Here is a 17,077-nt window from a genome sequence, read left to right as displayed (position 1 = left end):
TTTACGAAGGGTTAAAATAACCTTGGGCGGTTGAAAAAATCAATACCTACACGTTAGATTCGTAGATCTGAATATTTGCTTCGCATATATATTTATTGTTATCTACGATGTCTATCTAATTAAATAGGGCTTATAAATCAAAATTTATATTTAGTTGATTTAAATTATCATTTGTATTAGGCCCTTTAATTTCTTTAAAATTGAACAAAATAACAAAATTAATTGCTATTCAATACACTTAGTGTGTTTTTTGGTAATCGAACCTGAGTCCTGCGTTTCATTTCATTAGCTGATTTATTCGGAGAATCATAATCAGATTAATATCATTAAAATATGCAGGTGCCTGCTAAGTTCTTCATCCAGCTATAGGACGTTTATTGTTGGACATGGTCCTTCCCCACAGATTTCTAATAAGATTGGTTGGAAGGAGCACGTTTACTGTATGACGCTAGCTGTTTCGTGGTCTCCATTCCAAATCTTTAAGACCCCAGCAACCAAATGTTGTGCAGGCTATATGGTCCTCACCACCCCTTCAATCATTGTACATAACCTAGAAAGTGATATACTATGGCTTTCGTCTATGGATCAGCAGTCCAGAGTTGCCTAAAAAAAACTAACAAGAGAAAGAACGGTAGCTCACCTGGTATTAGAAATTCGATATAGATACGATGCGAAAAGAAAACACAAGATAAAAAAGTGCTTTCTGGAATAAGCCAACCTTTGATTTTGTAAATATGGATCCGAAATCTGAATATTCTATCTCAGGTGTGGCCCTGACTAACCCTGCGTCTCGCGAGCTGTATGCGGCTCTTTGAAGGAATGTTATAAATAGCTTTTGGTTTATGATAATAATAAATGTACTAGAGTTTTCTTCTAATTTTTGTGGTATACTTTATATAAATATTGTCGTAAAATTTTAATATCGATCAATATTAACTAGCCAGTACTCGGAAAAATTATTGAAATCCTGTCACCAATTATTGACCAAATTTAAAAGAATTACCCACAGAAGTGTTATTGAAAGTGCTTTTTTTTATAATTTAATATTCATACAAACATTTTGTACTTTATAAATGTAATGAGTTTAAATTTTAAATATAAATAATTTCTGAAAAAAATTAATATCTTCGTGAACACATTTTAACTGCGGTTCGCGAAAAGTTGCAAAATTTGAAAAAAGGGCCAGACTATCCTGTTCTGTCTGGACATATGGAATTTAATATATGGAAGAATATTTTGCATTAACTCAACAATGACTAGATCCAATGTTACAGAAATGAGAAAGAATCATGCTATTATGATTATTTTTTACGTCACTAAACAATTCTTTACCGTTAAAATTATAAAAGAACGAAGAAGGAAGCGTGTAAATTTTAAGTGTTGAAAGTAAATAAAAAAAATTGAATACTTTTTTATAGTTTATTATACAGATACACATTTGCATATAAAAATTGTCTAGTGAGACTATCTAACAATTAGACCTAAGCAAATTCAAAGAGAATTCTTGTTGAAGTTAAATAAATGTCACATGTATCCTTCAATATATTTTATCCGTTTAAGTTTTTGTCGTATTTTCAAATTGAGTTACAATAACAATTAAATATCAATTGTTTAGACAACAATAAAACAAGTTATCTAGCTATATATATGAAAAAGAATTGCGCACAATTGTCATTTATATTTAACAACAAAATTACAATTCATTAACACGTTGGTATAGGTCAGAATGAAATAATAAATTTTAATAGAATTTGTCTAAGATAGGAAGATTCAATATTTACGACACATATCCACTTGTACGACTCCGATCTTATAATAAAATTTAATAGCTCTATATATAACATTTGTCACAAACTACAATATATGCCACATTTCCATATTTATATGTTAAAAATAAAATAAAAACAAGTTTGACGTCAGACTTGTTTGTTTTAAAATGTTATGTTAAAAATAACAATATACATAGTTCATTATTGAAAAAGAAAACCAAAAATGTATGGCACATATAAAGCTATTAAATTTAATTACTATGATTTATCACATCACAGATAATATATTGAAGTATTTTTAGGTTAGGTATTGATTGTCAAGAGGCATTTTCACATTGATAACATATTTTATTTAAAATGATCAGAAATTTGCTTTTTTGTAATGCAACATGTGCTGATAGATTTCTCACAGTAAAATTTTTTTGGATGAAAACGGATAAACAGTTTGCGATATCCACGCAGTCTTGTAATTGCAATAAAAAGCTAACAATGCATGTTACATTGAATTTAGGATGTTGAAAGCCTAAAACTTGAGATTATGAGCATTTGACATTGGAAATAGTATTCTTGTTAATCCATTGCAGCCGCTTGTCTATCTGTAAGATATATAAACCACACATTAGTACTATTAAATTAAAAACATGAAATGGGTTTCATATGCAATAATGTTCATTAGTAAATGCACTTATACATTCTTAACCAATTTTTATCACACGAAAATATAAAAAACCTAAATCACCAATATTTTTTATTTAAGTGTAAAATGGTATTTTGATACAACATACCAAAGTAAAAAGAAATCTCGCTTGCGCATTATTGGTAATTTTAGTAATATTCTTTTCTGGCTATGAATGTATTCAATTATCAACAAAGTTCTCTTTACAAATATAACAAATAACACAAAATAGCAATTCATCATTGTATCTAAGAAACCTATGTCCAGCAATGAAAATACTTTTGCTAATATATTGGTAAACTTAAATAACGAGGAATATATCTCTACATAGGAAATATTCATAGGTTACTGAGTCGTACCCAGGTAGTAAATTTTAAGTAAGGGCTAGTTACTTAACAGATAAAAATGTTAAAATTGACAATAATATAAAATTCACATAATATTCCAAGCACAAGCCACAAGGTAATATCGTCATTAAATTATTAAGCGCATTGCAAGCTTAATTCAGATTATGATCAGAAAAATGATGTTCGGTTTTTTATTGTCCTAAAGTTATTTTCTCTGTGAAATTATGAAGGTGACTTAATGTATTACTTATACATATGTATGAGTATCTTCCTATACACAGCAGACAAATTTGTATCTCACTGGCACAGGAATGAGAGGATTATTCAATACAAAAGTACTTTCCATACTCAGCCAATGGCACCTAAACTATCAATGAAAATCTATTACTAAAGATATTGTTATTGCAAGACTTGAAACATTTTATAATGAAAGAATTTGCTACACAATATGGTACATTTTTGTTAAAATTTTTAAATTCTCTTCAATTCTTGTACAAGCATTCTTCCACTCAGAGTAAGATTTGTTACAAAAATGAATTTTAAAAAATAAAATATAGCCTCTTAAGTCGGCAGGAAATAAATCGAAATTATTCCTTAAAGATAATTTGCCATGTCCACACATTTTATGTGATCTGGCCTAGATATAATATACATATTTACCAATCTTGTTAATGTTGTAAAATATAGTTTTAATGCTACACCATAGTATAGCTATGAGTTTTCAGAAACAGAACCACCAGAGCAAAACGCCACGAATTTACCTTTTCTTTGTTGCTTCATCTTTAGCTTTTTTCTCAGCCTCACGTTTCTTGGCCGCTTCTTCCCGCTGCTGACGGATTATAGCCAGCCGCGCCAAGTCCGCACGAGCCTGATCCGTTTTACCTTCCGCATGAGCCTTTTGATATGCAGCTGCAGCCCTTTGTCGCTCAATTTCTTCACGTTCGCGTCTGATGACAAAATTTGATTTAATTTAAATTTTTGATTTCTCCGAAATCATAAGGTTTAGAGACTTCAAATTTAGTAGGAATATTGTTTTCACCATGTAGAGGTCAATTAGTAAAGAAATTCCATCTACAAATGGATTGAAGGTGTGGGGGTCAGCTAGCATAGTTATAAAATATCATATTCACATAAAATAAGACTTAAGTGTCCTTTGAATAAAACCACAAGAGATAAAGGTCATACATGGAACTCAAACCTCAAAAATCATGTAAATTTGTGTAAAAAATTTAGAGGTGAAGATGATTCATGGAGAACTTAAGCAAAACATGTTAAATTGCCTACCCTTATATTCAATTCCCCTTGGAAAACAATTAAAAAAATCTTATGCATATGGAACAATAATTGAAACATTAAAAAATATATCATTATTCACTAACTTACCTTGATAATTGAGGTTTCTCTCCATCACCCAAGTTGTCCAAGTTAGTTAGCTTTTTATTTTTTTTCACTACTCGATTTGGATTCTCTACTTCAATGAGTCCTGACACTCCTTTAGCCTTTGCCGGTTGCTGAAAATATGTTAAAGAAATGTTTTAAAGAGGAAATATACTTTTTTAAACTGGGATGTATATATTAATGTGTTGGTATACACAAAACTTTGGAACAATTTGGAAGGTTCTTATCGAATGAAAAATTTTGAAGAAAATAGTAAAAGCATCAGCTTTGTTTTCTCTTACAAACCACTAAAGTAAGAACAGCTAGATGTAACATATGTCAATCCAAATTAAAGTTAAATGATATCAAACCAAAACTATTCCAGGTGATAGAAGTGAGATATATGAAAGATATAAAGAGGAATGCATGATTTTGTGAAGGAGAAAAAAGAGGTATGAATGGAAGATACTAATATATTGTTGATTAGCAATTTCTGCTGAAAATTCATCTCGTACTGTTTTTGCATAAGTTTTATGTAACTCTTTCATTTGAGAATGGTACAAATTGTTCTGCGTAATGACTAAATCAAAAACACTACTATCTAATAATGAAGCCGTTACCCTACTGATAGTCAGTGCTTCACAAAGTTCAATAGTTACACCAGGAATATTAAAATAATTCTGTAAGTTTGTGAAATATCATGCAATTATTGTTGTCCCTTGACAAACTACTAATTTTTCATATTATCGTTAACTTTGGATAGATCTTGGTGATTCTCACTTAGTGATGAAGTAGACAATATGAAGAAGATGGGAGAAGAGACTAATTTAAATTAAAATATGACTGAGTTCTCCTATAATTGCATCCTTCAATTTTAAATTTGTGGCTACCAGGATCCTAAATGCACCCTGTGACTTGGGAAGAGTTTACAACAAACTCGATTAGGTTTTGCTACAGTCTCCCACACAAATCTCTAATTGTTGCAATACTTACATCATCATCTGAATCACTTTCTTCACTGTCACCAGATCCAGATTTATTGTCTTCAGACTCTTCTTCACTACTGCTGGGTCCATGCTCTTTTCTCCATCTGCAATTTTTTATATCTAATATTATATATTAAAGACATTAGATCTTTAAGAATATTTCTAGAATTTGGGAAAATAAGGCAAAAACTTAGTAAGTGCTGAATCAAATAAAACACCCTCATTAAATTTTGTCTTTACTAGCTACAAAGTAAAATTCACATGATTTTTATACCTTTAAAAGTTTGTTCTATATTTTTGTTGTTTTATGGAAATATATACATCAGCCATGTACATATGAAATACATAATGGCTTTACATGTTAAATTGATGATTTACACTCTTACTGGTTTATTAAGCGGGGTGGTTATATGAGAAGTGTGAATTTTTTCTCATTAATTCTTATAGGGAATGAATTTCAAAGTTTGGTAAGGGAAATTTTGTTTAACTACCTTACCTTTATTATAGAAAAGACAGGCAAAAGTTATTTTTCTCTCAAAGATTAATGTAATTGAAAACAACATATTAATTAAATCAAACACAATAAAACAAAAATTTTCTAAGCTAATATTACGAATGAAAAAATACACTTGCTTTTGTTTCTGCTCTTCTATTTTGCGTTGCTCTTCTAATTCTTCAGGACTGGTAAATTTACGATTGCGTCCCTTGTGGTTAGTATATTTACCTGAAACATCAGAAAACAATGCAGGTTAATACATAAAGCACATTTTTAATAACATTGAACGACATTGATACTTCAAAAGAAAGCACAAAAACAATTAACTCACCACGCGGCATTTTGCAAAGTAGTATTTATACTAGATTCAAATAGTAGTAAAAATGTACTATTACACTAAATAAATACGGTGGATTAACGAAAATGGCAAATAAAATTTAGAGGAATTTAGCTTTGACGTCTTAATACTACCGGAAGAGAAATGATGTTGCCATATACTACATATTTTTTAAAGTTTCCACTAAAAATAGTGTCCAGAATTAAAACCCGTCTATGATTCAGAAAATTTTGTTGATAGACATTTTTTAAAATTTAGGCTACACCAACAAGAAAAACTTAAATTATTTTCAATAAAATCAAATTGCCTTAAAATAGTTAAAATATGAAAGTTGCATATTCAAGACATTTGAAGTATGAGTATTTGGTAATTATATTAAAAATGTTCTCTTAGAATCAAATCTAATAATCTGAAATATGTAATGATAATTTATATTTTTAAAAAACGCATTAAGATTTTCAATAATTTGTAGCAATGAAGAAAATCCAATTTTAGTTACTACCTGAACCATTTAAGTGGGTACGATTAATTAGACGCTTAAAAATATTTAAGATAAGATGGTTCACGTTATTTTACTTACTTCGTCATGCAGCGCATATACCTCAGGAGAGGAATAGCACGTATGGGCACATAAAAAATTAGTATGCGTGTTAGATGAGATTTTGTCTTATTTCTCTGTTAACGTATAGATGGCGGTTATCGCCATCATGTGAAGCAAATGGTATTATTTAATTTCAATGTACCAAGAATTTATTATATTCTAAAAATTTCAATTGTTTTTAACAATAAGTAATAAAACATATTTTGTTTTACACTAGATTAAGCGGTAAACTAATCCTTTAGTCTGAATGTCTTTAATTAGTGTATTATAATAAAAGTTTACTTTTATTTTATTACAGCGAATTAATTTTTGATGACATACTTTTTCAAATGGATTTTTTAAAAATTAAAAAAAAGATATGTGTAATTTTAACGTGTGTAAAACTGTAATATATTTAATGTATGTATTGTTCGCTTTTAATTAAAATAGGTATACTTATTGAATTACACTTTTGCGATTATTATGTTGTTCTTTATTTTATTAACGAACATTTATATCTATAAAGCGACGCATTGGTCGTACTTTAATAACAATGACTTCGGTAGCCAACTGGTCAACGACTTTATTAATCGCAGAAATCCTTAAGGTTTGACCCTTATCAAAAGATTTAAAAATTAAACACCGACAAAAAGTGCTGGAATGTTTCGAAATTTATTTGGATTGATACTTTAGAAAATGGGTAAATAAAAATCAATGGCAATAAAGTTTTTTTTCGCACATATTAATTTTTTTACCACTGTACTATTTATTTATTTAAAAACGTTTTATACTTTTTTGCTTAGCGGCAAACTTAATGCCGAAGGCTTTCTCTGCTAGTTAACCGTTTGGGCAGAAAAATAAAATAATTATGATAAATAGCATAATTATATATAAATATACCATAATATGTATATTGATATATCAACATATACTAGAATAAATAAAAAAACCGAGCTATCCTGATGATTCCGACAGCTTGTCAAGCAACAGCTGTCAAATCTTCGCTTTAAAAGCGCAACGATTCCTGGTCATCATAATAACGAGAGGGATCGCGTTGCAAAGAACTATCGCGTGTATTGCAAAGAAGTGAGTGAAGTCACTACTATGAGGGGAACATCTAAGTAGACGATTGCTCGAGGAGCGAAGTACTTTTGGTGTGTATTGGCTACGAACTAGAATTGAGATGTTAAGTAGGCAGATGAAGTCGTAGAAAACAGTAGAGAGAAAGATATTATTGTTATATTAATTTCTCGTAGGATAATATTTTACTTATTATTATAATTTTTTTCATGTATTATAGTGATAATTTTAAATCAACAAAAATTTGACGGGCTACATAAACCACATATAAACAAAAAACTGTTGGTTTATAACTGTTGGTTTTTTTAAGGAAGTAAACGTTAAGTAAAGCTCTTAAATGTTATGTTTTGTACTTTAGTTATATCTTAGCTGTATTTTATTACGCAATGTGCCACGTCAGATGGTTTAATTAAAATTTGCATTCCTTCCCGGATTTACGCTGTAGAATCGTTTTCTCTTATTTAGATGATTTTATCAGATTATTTTATGATATCTTTATGACATGTACAGATATAATTTATACACACATTATTAATATTAATTGTTTAATAACATTAATTAGTTTGGGGTCTTATTAATTAATACTTTCCCAAAATTGTGTAAATGTACTTGAAACTTTTACTTCCAAATTTTTTCACAGTTTCATTTACTAAGTCTATTGGCTAAACTTCTTTACGATAACTAAAGATAGTCTACGTCGTAGTAGGGTTTTTAAAATAATTTTTTATCGGATTGGAGAGCGGATAAGATCTTCGGTTGCGGTTTTATTGCGTGAGGGGACGCTCCATGGAGTGACTAGGCACAATGGTTCCAGAGAGGAGAATACAATACGAACGGACTCTGTACCTATTATAAGATGCATCTGATGATTCTAATCTAAGAGTGATTTCGTTTTTAATAATAAAAGTTCGGATGTAATATGAAAGGCTAATCCTAACTAGGACAACATCAATCTTTTTTGTACAGGCAAGACAAATAATGTAAATTAAAATGAAAAATAATATAAAAAAAATAATATAAATAATATTAGGATTAAATTAAAAATGTTATAAAAATTTAACTCTGATATATTAAAAATTGTGGTACAAATAGCTAGAAGAGAAAACTATAAATAATAATTTGTGATATATTGTAAATAGCAAATAGACTTAACTGCAGTGGTTGAGGATGGATGAATGGAAAAGAATGGAAGAGAAAGACCGATTAAATTGTGGAGTGACCCAAATGATGTGCCGTATGAAAATAAAAACATGAAAGCCAAAAAATTAATAAAGTAAAATGAAATCTCTGTTCCCATACAAATAGAGGTGGAACGAGAGGTGTAACGGAGGCCAAAAAAATGAAAATACGTCAATCTTTTAGTTCAATTCCAACCACAATAATTACTGTTCAAGAACTTTGGTTCCTTCATTTGAAGAATAAATGAAAATGTCTTTGATTTTTTATATTTCGTGAAGATCTGCTGCCTCGGATGCCCCCATTAGTAATTTTAGTAATTAGAGAAAAAGTAACCTTTGGAGTAACGTCTCAGAACTTTAAGAATGACAAAGTGGTTTCCTCAAATATAGCAGCCAAGTTGTCAATATTTAACCATTGCCTTTTTATTCTTTTGAGGTTTGCGGAATTCCATCTTTATGCTAAGTCCTGATGGCTATTGGAGCCTTAAGGTTCTGGAAAGGAGACCACGGGTAGGTAAGTGTAGCTTAAAAATGACGATGATAATTCTTCTGACATTATATAAACGTAATGAAAAGAGAAATTAGTAAGCGAACTTTAAAACCAAATGCAATGTTGACAAAGGCATTTGTTTAATAGAATCAGGCGTTATTTTGCGGAAGTCCATCCTAAGTAAGAAAAGGACCAATATTTAGCCACATCCGCACATGCAGTGGTAGTCGTGCAACAAAGTGCACCACCCGCCAGCCCGCTGATAAATGTGCATGCGGCATCTGTAACATTATACTAAAGACTAAGTGGTCAATTTTGAAATTTTTAAACTAAGTTTAGTAAGTTTATCGAGATTGCAAAATTTTTGTTAAGCACTTGACGGTTACATATATTTTATAGTGAAATAATGTTTATAGGATATATTATACTTGATTGCCACTGCTTTTGCACAAGTTTCCAGAGGAAAAGCAGCAAAGTTCTATGCGTATCATAATACTATACTGCGATCGCTAAGCCGCCTGCCAAGCGTGGCGATTATGGTATATCTTTGGGGCAGATCTATGCCTTGCGGTAGGCGTCTATGGGCTGAAAAGAAAATAAAATAAAAATAAGAAAAAGGATGTGACAAAAATTAATAAAATAAGAATAATAACCCTTTCTCAAAACACAATAGGGGTACGAGAGGTCCCTAAAAGCAGGGGCCACGAAAAAAACTTACATGAACTTTCTTTGATTGAAGCGTAAAAGTTGACATAGGAAACACAATTTATGTATAAAAAAATATATAGTATCTCATAATTTACTTTACAACGTGCAATGTGCATAATTTACTTTAAAAACAACAGGCATCTGTTAATTATAAGCGGAAAAAAATATCCGGTTATAGAATACACCGAAGAATCAATCTCGAAGAGATTATGTATTAACAAGTCAAGGTTGCGCGTTTGTTTACTACGTGCTGCGCTAAGCTGACACCGAAACCTGACGATTTGATGAATAGCCTCTCAAATGTCACGGAATGCATTCAGTATGGGTAGTGCTACTAACACAAAAAAGTCGACATTGAAGACTGATTTAAGAGATCCATGTCGCAATTGCTTTCTTTTCTTTTTATCTTTAACATTAATTCCTTGGTCTGTATTGATAAAATACATTTTTTTAATTTTTAAAGATTATAAATTTTAATTTAGAACTCTAAAATGATCATAATTGTTACACGTGCATAAATATTACAGTAATACAATATAAAAAACACACACAAACCAGTAATAACCGATTGAATTAATCATAGTCTATTTTTTCACATTTCTTTGATTAAAAGTAATGGCGTTCTATAAATTATACCGAAAAGTTCAATCAATATCACTGGCTTCTGTTTTTGGTTATCTTTACAACATTATTTAATATGGAAGTGTTTGGGCGCGTATAACTATCCAAACCACTTACTCGGCAATCGATTTTTGCTCTTTGTGTTACTTGTGCCCAGAGAAGAAAGTACTCACATCAAGTGTTTGTGCAGACTCTGGTCGCATAAGAACGAAAACAGAGAAGTGATGGTGTTCTGCAGATTCGTTAAAATATAAACATTTGTGTTCTCGGCAGTCCAGCACCATATTTCTTATTAGTCCATTCTTTGCCCTTCTCATATTCTAAAAGTCAATATCCTTTATGTCTTTTATGTGCATCTGTCCTCTTTATGCATAAAGATTAGGAAGAAGGCACAAACACAACCATCGTGTCATGACACATATTCCTATTGCAATTCCTTTCTTTATCTCCGATAGACAATTATAGTTAACGCGAATTTGAAATACACAGGTATTAATCAACAGGGATTGGTTATAGGTGTAAAAGTTTTAAAGGGGTGAACGTATAGCTAGCTCATAGGCTGATAAACCTAAAAATCTAATGTTTCAGAAATAATAAAAAAACATAATGATAATACAGTAAGCAGAAGTGTTTTTTAAATAACCGTATATTAAATAGAATTTTTGTTAACTACCTGTCCGTGCTGCTACTTTATACTGCCAGAAGTTGTGGGCCTGTCGCAAGGCAATAAAAAACACACTTTTTACACGGTGATTGGAGATAGAACTTATACTCCATAAGTTTTGATGATTTTTGGTGACAAGTAAGTTATACATTGATCCCGTTAATACGTGTACACCTTAAGCAATTGCCCTGTATATATAAACCAATGAAGAATAAAAAAAAACGAAATATAAAATTAAATTGTTTTTAAAATATTTAATGACGAGTATACATTAATTGTTATACGATAAGCCCTAAAAAGGTCGAAAAGCTTACCACTTAGACCCTTATCTGTCGACGTAATCTTATATTGACAACCGCAACAATGATTTAGCATAGCAATGTTAATTCGTGGCACTCCATCGATCCCGCGACTAATACATTAAAGTAATTAATATTTTGAATTATTTTTTTTATATATATTCAACCGCATGCTTTGTGCGGTGGGTTAATTTTTTAGTTTTGACTGACAACACTCGATGATGGAAATGGTAAATGGCCTCGATATGTCATCATCATCAATTCATTGCTTTGTCGGACATTGCCTTCCCATATATTTCCAAAGGACCGGTTGGAAGCACCTAGCATTGTTCGACGACATTAACAAGGTCGTTCGTTGCGCTTGCCGGTCCTTGGTCTACACTATAGAACCTTAAGGCTCTAGCGGTCATCTGTTTTCAGTGCATTTATATATAGGCCATTTTTGTAGCCTACTCACTGCCATAAGCTGGGCTATGTCGATCAATTTTATTTGCTTACGGAACTACATATACCTGATTGGATCTCGAAGCGAAATCACGATCATAGCCCTTTTCGTGGCTCGTTTAGCAACTGTGAGCTTAGCAATAAGGGCTAGAGTGAGATACCATGTTTCAGTTCTCTAAGTGGTAATACGAATTGGCCGAAGACTTGCATCTTGAGACAAAGGTATATTGCACGAAAATGTTCCTTAGATTCTAAAACGCTGCTGCATAGAATTTGGCGATTGAATTCGATATACATATAGTAAAAATGAAGCCTTTGTTTTTTGACTAGCACTTGCCAATTAGAATATACTATTTATAAATCTTTCAAATTAATTTATAAGATTAAGCTACTATTATATTATACTTACATTGATACTTTTATGTACAAGTGAGTAAACAGTGTTTAATCATTCTAATATTCGGTATCAAGCTTTTAACAAGCTCTTTCCAGAAAATTCCTTTAAAAAACATTGCTTTGTGTGGGAGTCTAGTACCGGTAGAAACAATTTGTTGTATTATACATAAATCAGCTTAATTTCCGTTTAACCACATTAAAGTAATTAACACGTGCTAATGTAAATTTAAAGTGAACACAGAGTCATTCTAAAAGATTAAACAGCAAACCTAACCAGTTTTGTAATGTTAAACGCTAGAATATATTCCTCATTTGTTTGCCGCAATGAAATTGAACCACTTATTTTAAAACATTTGTTTAATCTCAATGATAAATATTCTTTAACACAGGCATTAGTTTTCGTGAAGAAAAATATCTGTTTCTCCGATCAATGTCCATCTTATGGCGATGGAAAAATCATTATTCTGTGATCGAGGAAGAAATAAAACTAATAATTGCCAAACAGCAATACCAACACTAGGCTCAAGCCTCGAAACGGCTCGACAAATGACTTTTTGTCATGTTTTCTTTTTCACATTACATTCATATTGATAAAAAAAAGAAAAATTACGAGAAAAGTGGTGAAAACAAATTTTTTTTCCCCATATAAATCATACACAAATAATAAAACTAACTGTCAAACAAAATTAAAAAATATGTGTTAGAAATGCAAAATACATTACTACTAAAGTCTTGTAGTGTATGAAATACAAAACTTATTTGAAAAGTCATGGTTGTTTATTATTAAGAAATTAAATCAATAAATAAAGTGATCTCTTTTAAATATGCTCTATTTATTTAACATAAATTATTATAGCTAAAATACACATAGGCATATTCCTAGTGCCACTACAAATGGAGGCTGTCCTCTTTTATGTCATGATTTAACATAATTAAAAAAAAATATATTTTTTGAATTTAATATGAATAGTGAACATTTACTATTCAAATTAATATAAATATATTAATAAATAGTTATATAAAGTTATTTTAAAGGAAAAATTTCCAATCTACTTTAAAATAATATACTGGCTATGACTTTTTGTTTAATGAAAATTCCATGAACTCAATGCGTGAGATTGCTACATTTAGGTCATTCACCCTCATTATCTTTTTCCTTGACCGCTCTTCTATTAATCCAAAGCGTATCCAATGTAGTATTTAAGTTAGTCATTGACGCATTTCTCTTGAAATCTTTATTATATTTAAACGACTTTATGATGAGCACCTTTAAATAATATTTTTATAATAATCAACCTACTATGTCGTATTCGTATATATTAAAATGACATTTTCATTCAGATAAAATTCTTTATACAGAGTGATTACCTAGCTTTAAAGCGTAGAGTATATACAATAAGAACTTTTACGCCTATATCACGTCGTATAAAGCGAGCACTCTGAAATAGGTTACATCAATTTATTTTTTATAAAATATAGGAGTTCAACAGGCCAATAACTTCTGGAAGTACAAAGTCTGCAGGGATAGAAAACAATTTTATTAAGTAGTAACCCGAATCTCGAATACGCTTATCCTTACTATATTATCTTTAAGTTATTTTTTTTATAATGAAACCATTGATTTTTCGATGTACCTTACAATTAACAGTAAATGAGTTGTACTATTTACTTCTTTAAAGGATGAGCACCCATTCTGTGTATATGTCAGTGAACAAATGAAATAATATAGATAACCTATTATAGGGATTTTTTCATTGCTCCAAAGATTTAATATCTTTGTCTCGGCTTAAGAAATAAGTTTAGTAAAGACGAAAGCCAAGAATTGGACGAATAAGCGATTGCTGGAACAGACAATAATTATTCCATACATGTGACGTCACCCGAGTACATTTTAATAACATTACCATAATTGCGATTAAACACAAGCGACTAATTTTTAAATAAATTTAGAATTAAACTTATATTAAAAATTCATTGAATGTTTTTATTAAATTAAATTTTTTCTTCTCCGTCGACGGAGCAAAATGATTCATCCCAATGTAAAAATGAACACGTCATTTACATAACGCTAATACAAAACGACTCGCGTTTCCTAAAGTTTTTTGCAGTTGCTTAATAAGTAGCGTATCAGATTGAGATTCCTTATTATTGTTTTCGGCATACATTCCTCACGTGTTCAACAATATGTAAAATGTTTAGTACTTTAAAATAAAATTCATGCAATGAAAATCTAAATAACGTGTAATAAAATAATAAAACAGTTTTTGTCTCATAAAATTTTGATAACTGTACTAATAAGCTAGATACTTCGTAGGCATGTCATTAATGAATATGACAAAACGAATCTACATTATTATCATGCAAAAGAATCTCATTTAAAACGAGAAAAGAAATTAATCTTCTTGTCACTTAATTCTACTAGAAATTATAATCTCTCCGATAAATTATGTCCACAAGAAATAACTTGAAACAGAACAAATGAAATGATTTATCGTGGTGTTTTCAACTAAACATAAAATACGCCAAGTATAACGTTACCAGTAGATAGAGAAAAATTGCAATCAAAGACGAAGCTAACAGGTTTTTTTTCGCAAATATTGTAGTAGTTAGATATTGTTTTTATCATCACCTGCTATATATAATAACGGTATTTTTCCTTCCTTATTTATATAATGTTATTTTTCCTACAGATAAATCGAATAGTCAGCAATTTCGCTTTTTTAAATCATATTTACATTATGACTCATGTCTATTTCATTTTTTTGAAATATAATTTATGTCTACAACTATAAATGCCTATAAATAAAATACGACAAAGTTGTCAAAGATTTGAAGCTGCCAAATCCGCAATAGAATTCGTACTACGCTGACCTATTTCAATGAGTTTAAAATATGCTTAAAAAGAATTACATATGTTTTAATTAAGTTGATAGGATAGTCAATAAAATTCATTTAGTAATTAAGGCGACATTTCACCGTCATCAAATGACATAATTTGTACAAATCAGAAAAATGCGTCATAAATCTTAACTGCCGTTATAATTTTTGATATGCAAATTTCTGTTGTTAACATCAAATCTAATAAAAAAAATTTCAATTCTTAACTCAAAAATTACATTAAAGATATTCGTTAATAAATTATTTCATTACAATACTTTCATAAATATTATACTTCCGCAGTATAATAATATGTCGTCTCGTTAGCTAAATTTAAGGCTGACTCCCACAGAGTTTTATAAATTATACCCCGAAGTATCCAAGTTCATACCATTATAAATTTATTATTGCTTAAGAACGGTAACGCATTTATTAGAAATCATATAATAACTTTGTGAATGTATAAAAATGCAATGGTTACATGCCCGTCGGATTATTATTAATTATCGTATTAAGTACAGTTCGCTCATAAAATTAAATAACAAACTGTAAGTTTTACTTTATTTTGAGATTTTGTATAATACATATGGGGTAATAATAGTTTTTATGCACTTTACGATATTTCGTGATCTTTTAAATGTTTTGATAAGAACTCTAAAATACCTTTAAAAATTGTCAAACGATTCTTCAAAAAAAAATTCAAATATTTCGTCACTTCCGATAACTGTAAATGTAGAAGTTCCCTATAAAGTTGTAAAAATATTATAGTTTACATTCAATAGCTCAAAGTATGACCAAATAAAAATTATTTATTAAAAATATAAGCATATTTTATGTGATGACAGAAAAGCAAGGCGGAGATTTATGTTTTTGACGATGATGCTAATCGCTTAAAAGGGTCTTCCAAAAACACTTTTGCGGACAATGAAAATGATGTAACCTACTTGTTTAAGTACATTTAAAGTCACGCAATGCATTTTCAACGTACTAACTAGCGGCTTTTATGTATCACTTATCCTTGTTTGTTTCTTTCCTTCGACGATACCACGTTTTATTTTATGCAGTCGTGATGATATCTCAAATTCATTTCTTTCGATTAACGCATAACTAATGACACTGTTAACGTACCGTAAACTCAATACGATTTGCGACTTAAGACATGATTGAAACAAATGTAATACGTACAAACTTTTACAAAGTATATAGAGAAAAAAATATTAGTTTGTAATAGGCAGTATAAAAACATTTTTAAAAAGTTAAAATTGATTTTAGTGTTATCTTTAACATTTACAATTTATGGTATTTTTAAATAAATATTAAACCTACTAAACTTTCAATTAGAACTTTGTGTTACACGTTTTCCGAAGTATTGCTCTTAATAATTTCCCCGCGCCATGGCGCTACTGCCGCATCTCCAATACAACTGTTAAATGTTCATACGTTGAGTATAAGAAGCGGAGGATTTAAATCGCGCGTCCAATCCATACATAGACCCGTTGAGACCTTGTTTGCAACGCAAGGACGCTTCGCAGCCCCTAAACGAAAACCTCCCGCCATTTTCGTATAAACGTTTGCGCGGGAAAGTTACCTCTACAGTATATAAGCAATTTTTTAAATAGTACCTAAAACATTACAAAAGAATTTGTAAGTTTACACTTAAAATAATTACAGCAGATAATTTTCAAATAAATCTAATAATAGTGAGCGTGGAACTTTTGTTACATCAGGTAAGTTATTTGTACATTTGTCTGT

The 17,077-nt window shown here is 30.2% G+C and overlaps 1 protein-coding gene across 1 annotated transcript; it reads right to left on the bottom strand.

The window, feature by feature from the left end:
- Nucleotides 1-1,453: 1,453 nt before the first annotated feature.
- Nucleotides 1,454-6,122, bottom strand: LOC137932200 (28 kDa heat- and acid-stable phosphoprotein). Its single transcript, XM_068775799.1, has 6 exons — nt 5,983-6,122; nt 5,789-5,879; nt 5,163-5,259; nt 4,176-4,303; nt 3,554-3,739; nt 1,454-2,365 (listed from the first exon to the last, which is right to left on the bottom strand). Exons 1-6 carry the CDS (start codon nt 5,990-5,992, stop codon nt 2,362-2,364), a joined length of 516 nt encoding a protein of 171 aa, XP_068631900.1. The 5' UTR covers nt 5,993-6,122; the 3' UTR covers nt 1,454-2,361.
- Between the last annotated feature and the right edge of the window lie 10,955 nt (nt 6,123-17,077).

This window comes from Battus philenor, unplaced genomic scaffold, assembly GCF_028537555.1.
Source record: "Battus philenor isolate CCGP_79_NKW_IND1 unplaced genomic scaffold, ilBatPhil1.0.hap1 SCAF_9, whole genome shotgun sequence".
Classification (NCBI taxonomy): domain Eukaryota; kingdom Metazoa; phylum Arthropoda; class Insecta; order Lepidoptera; family Papilionidae; genus Battus; species Battus philenor.
The sequence above is the reverse complement of the archived record's forward strand: the minus strand, read 5'-3'. Positions and strand labels throughout refer to the sequence as shown.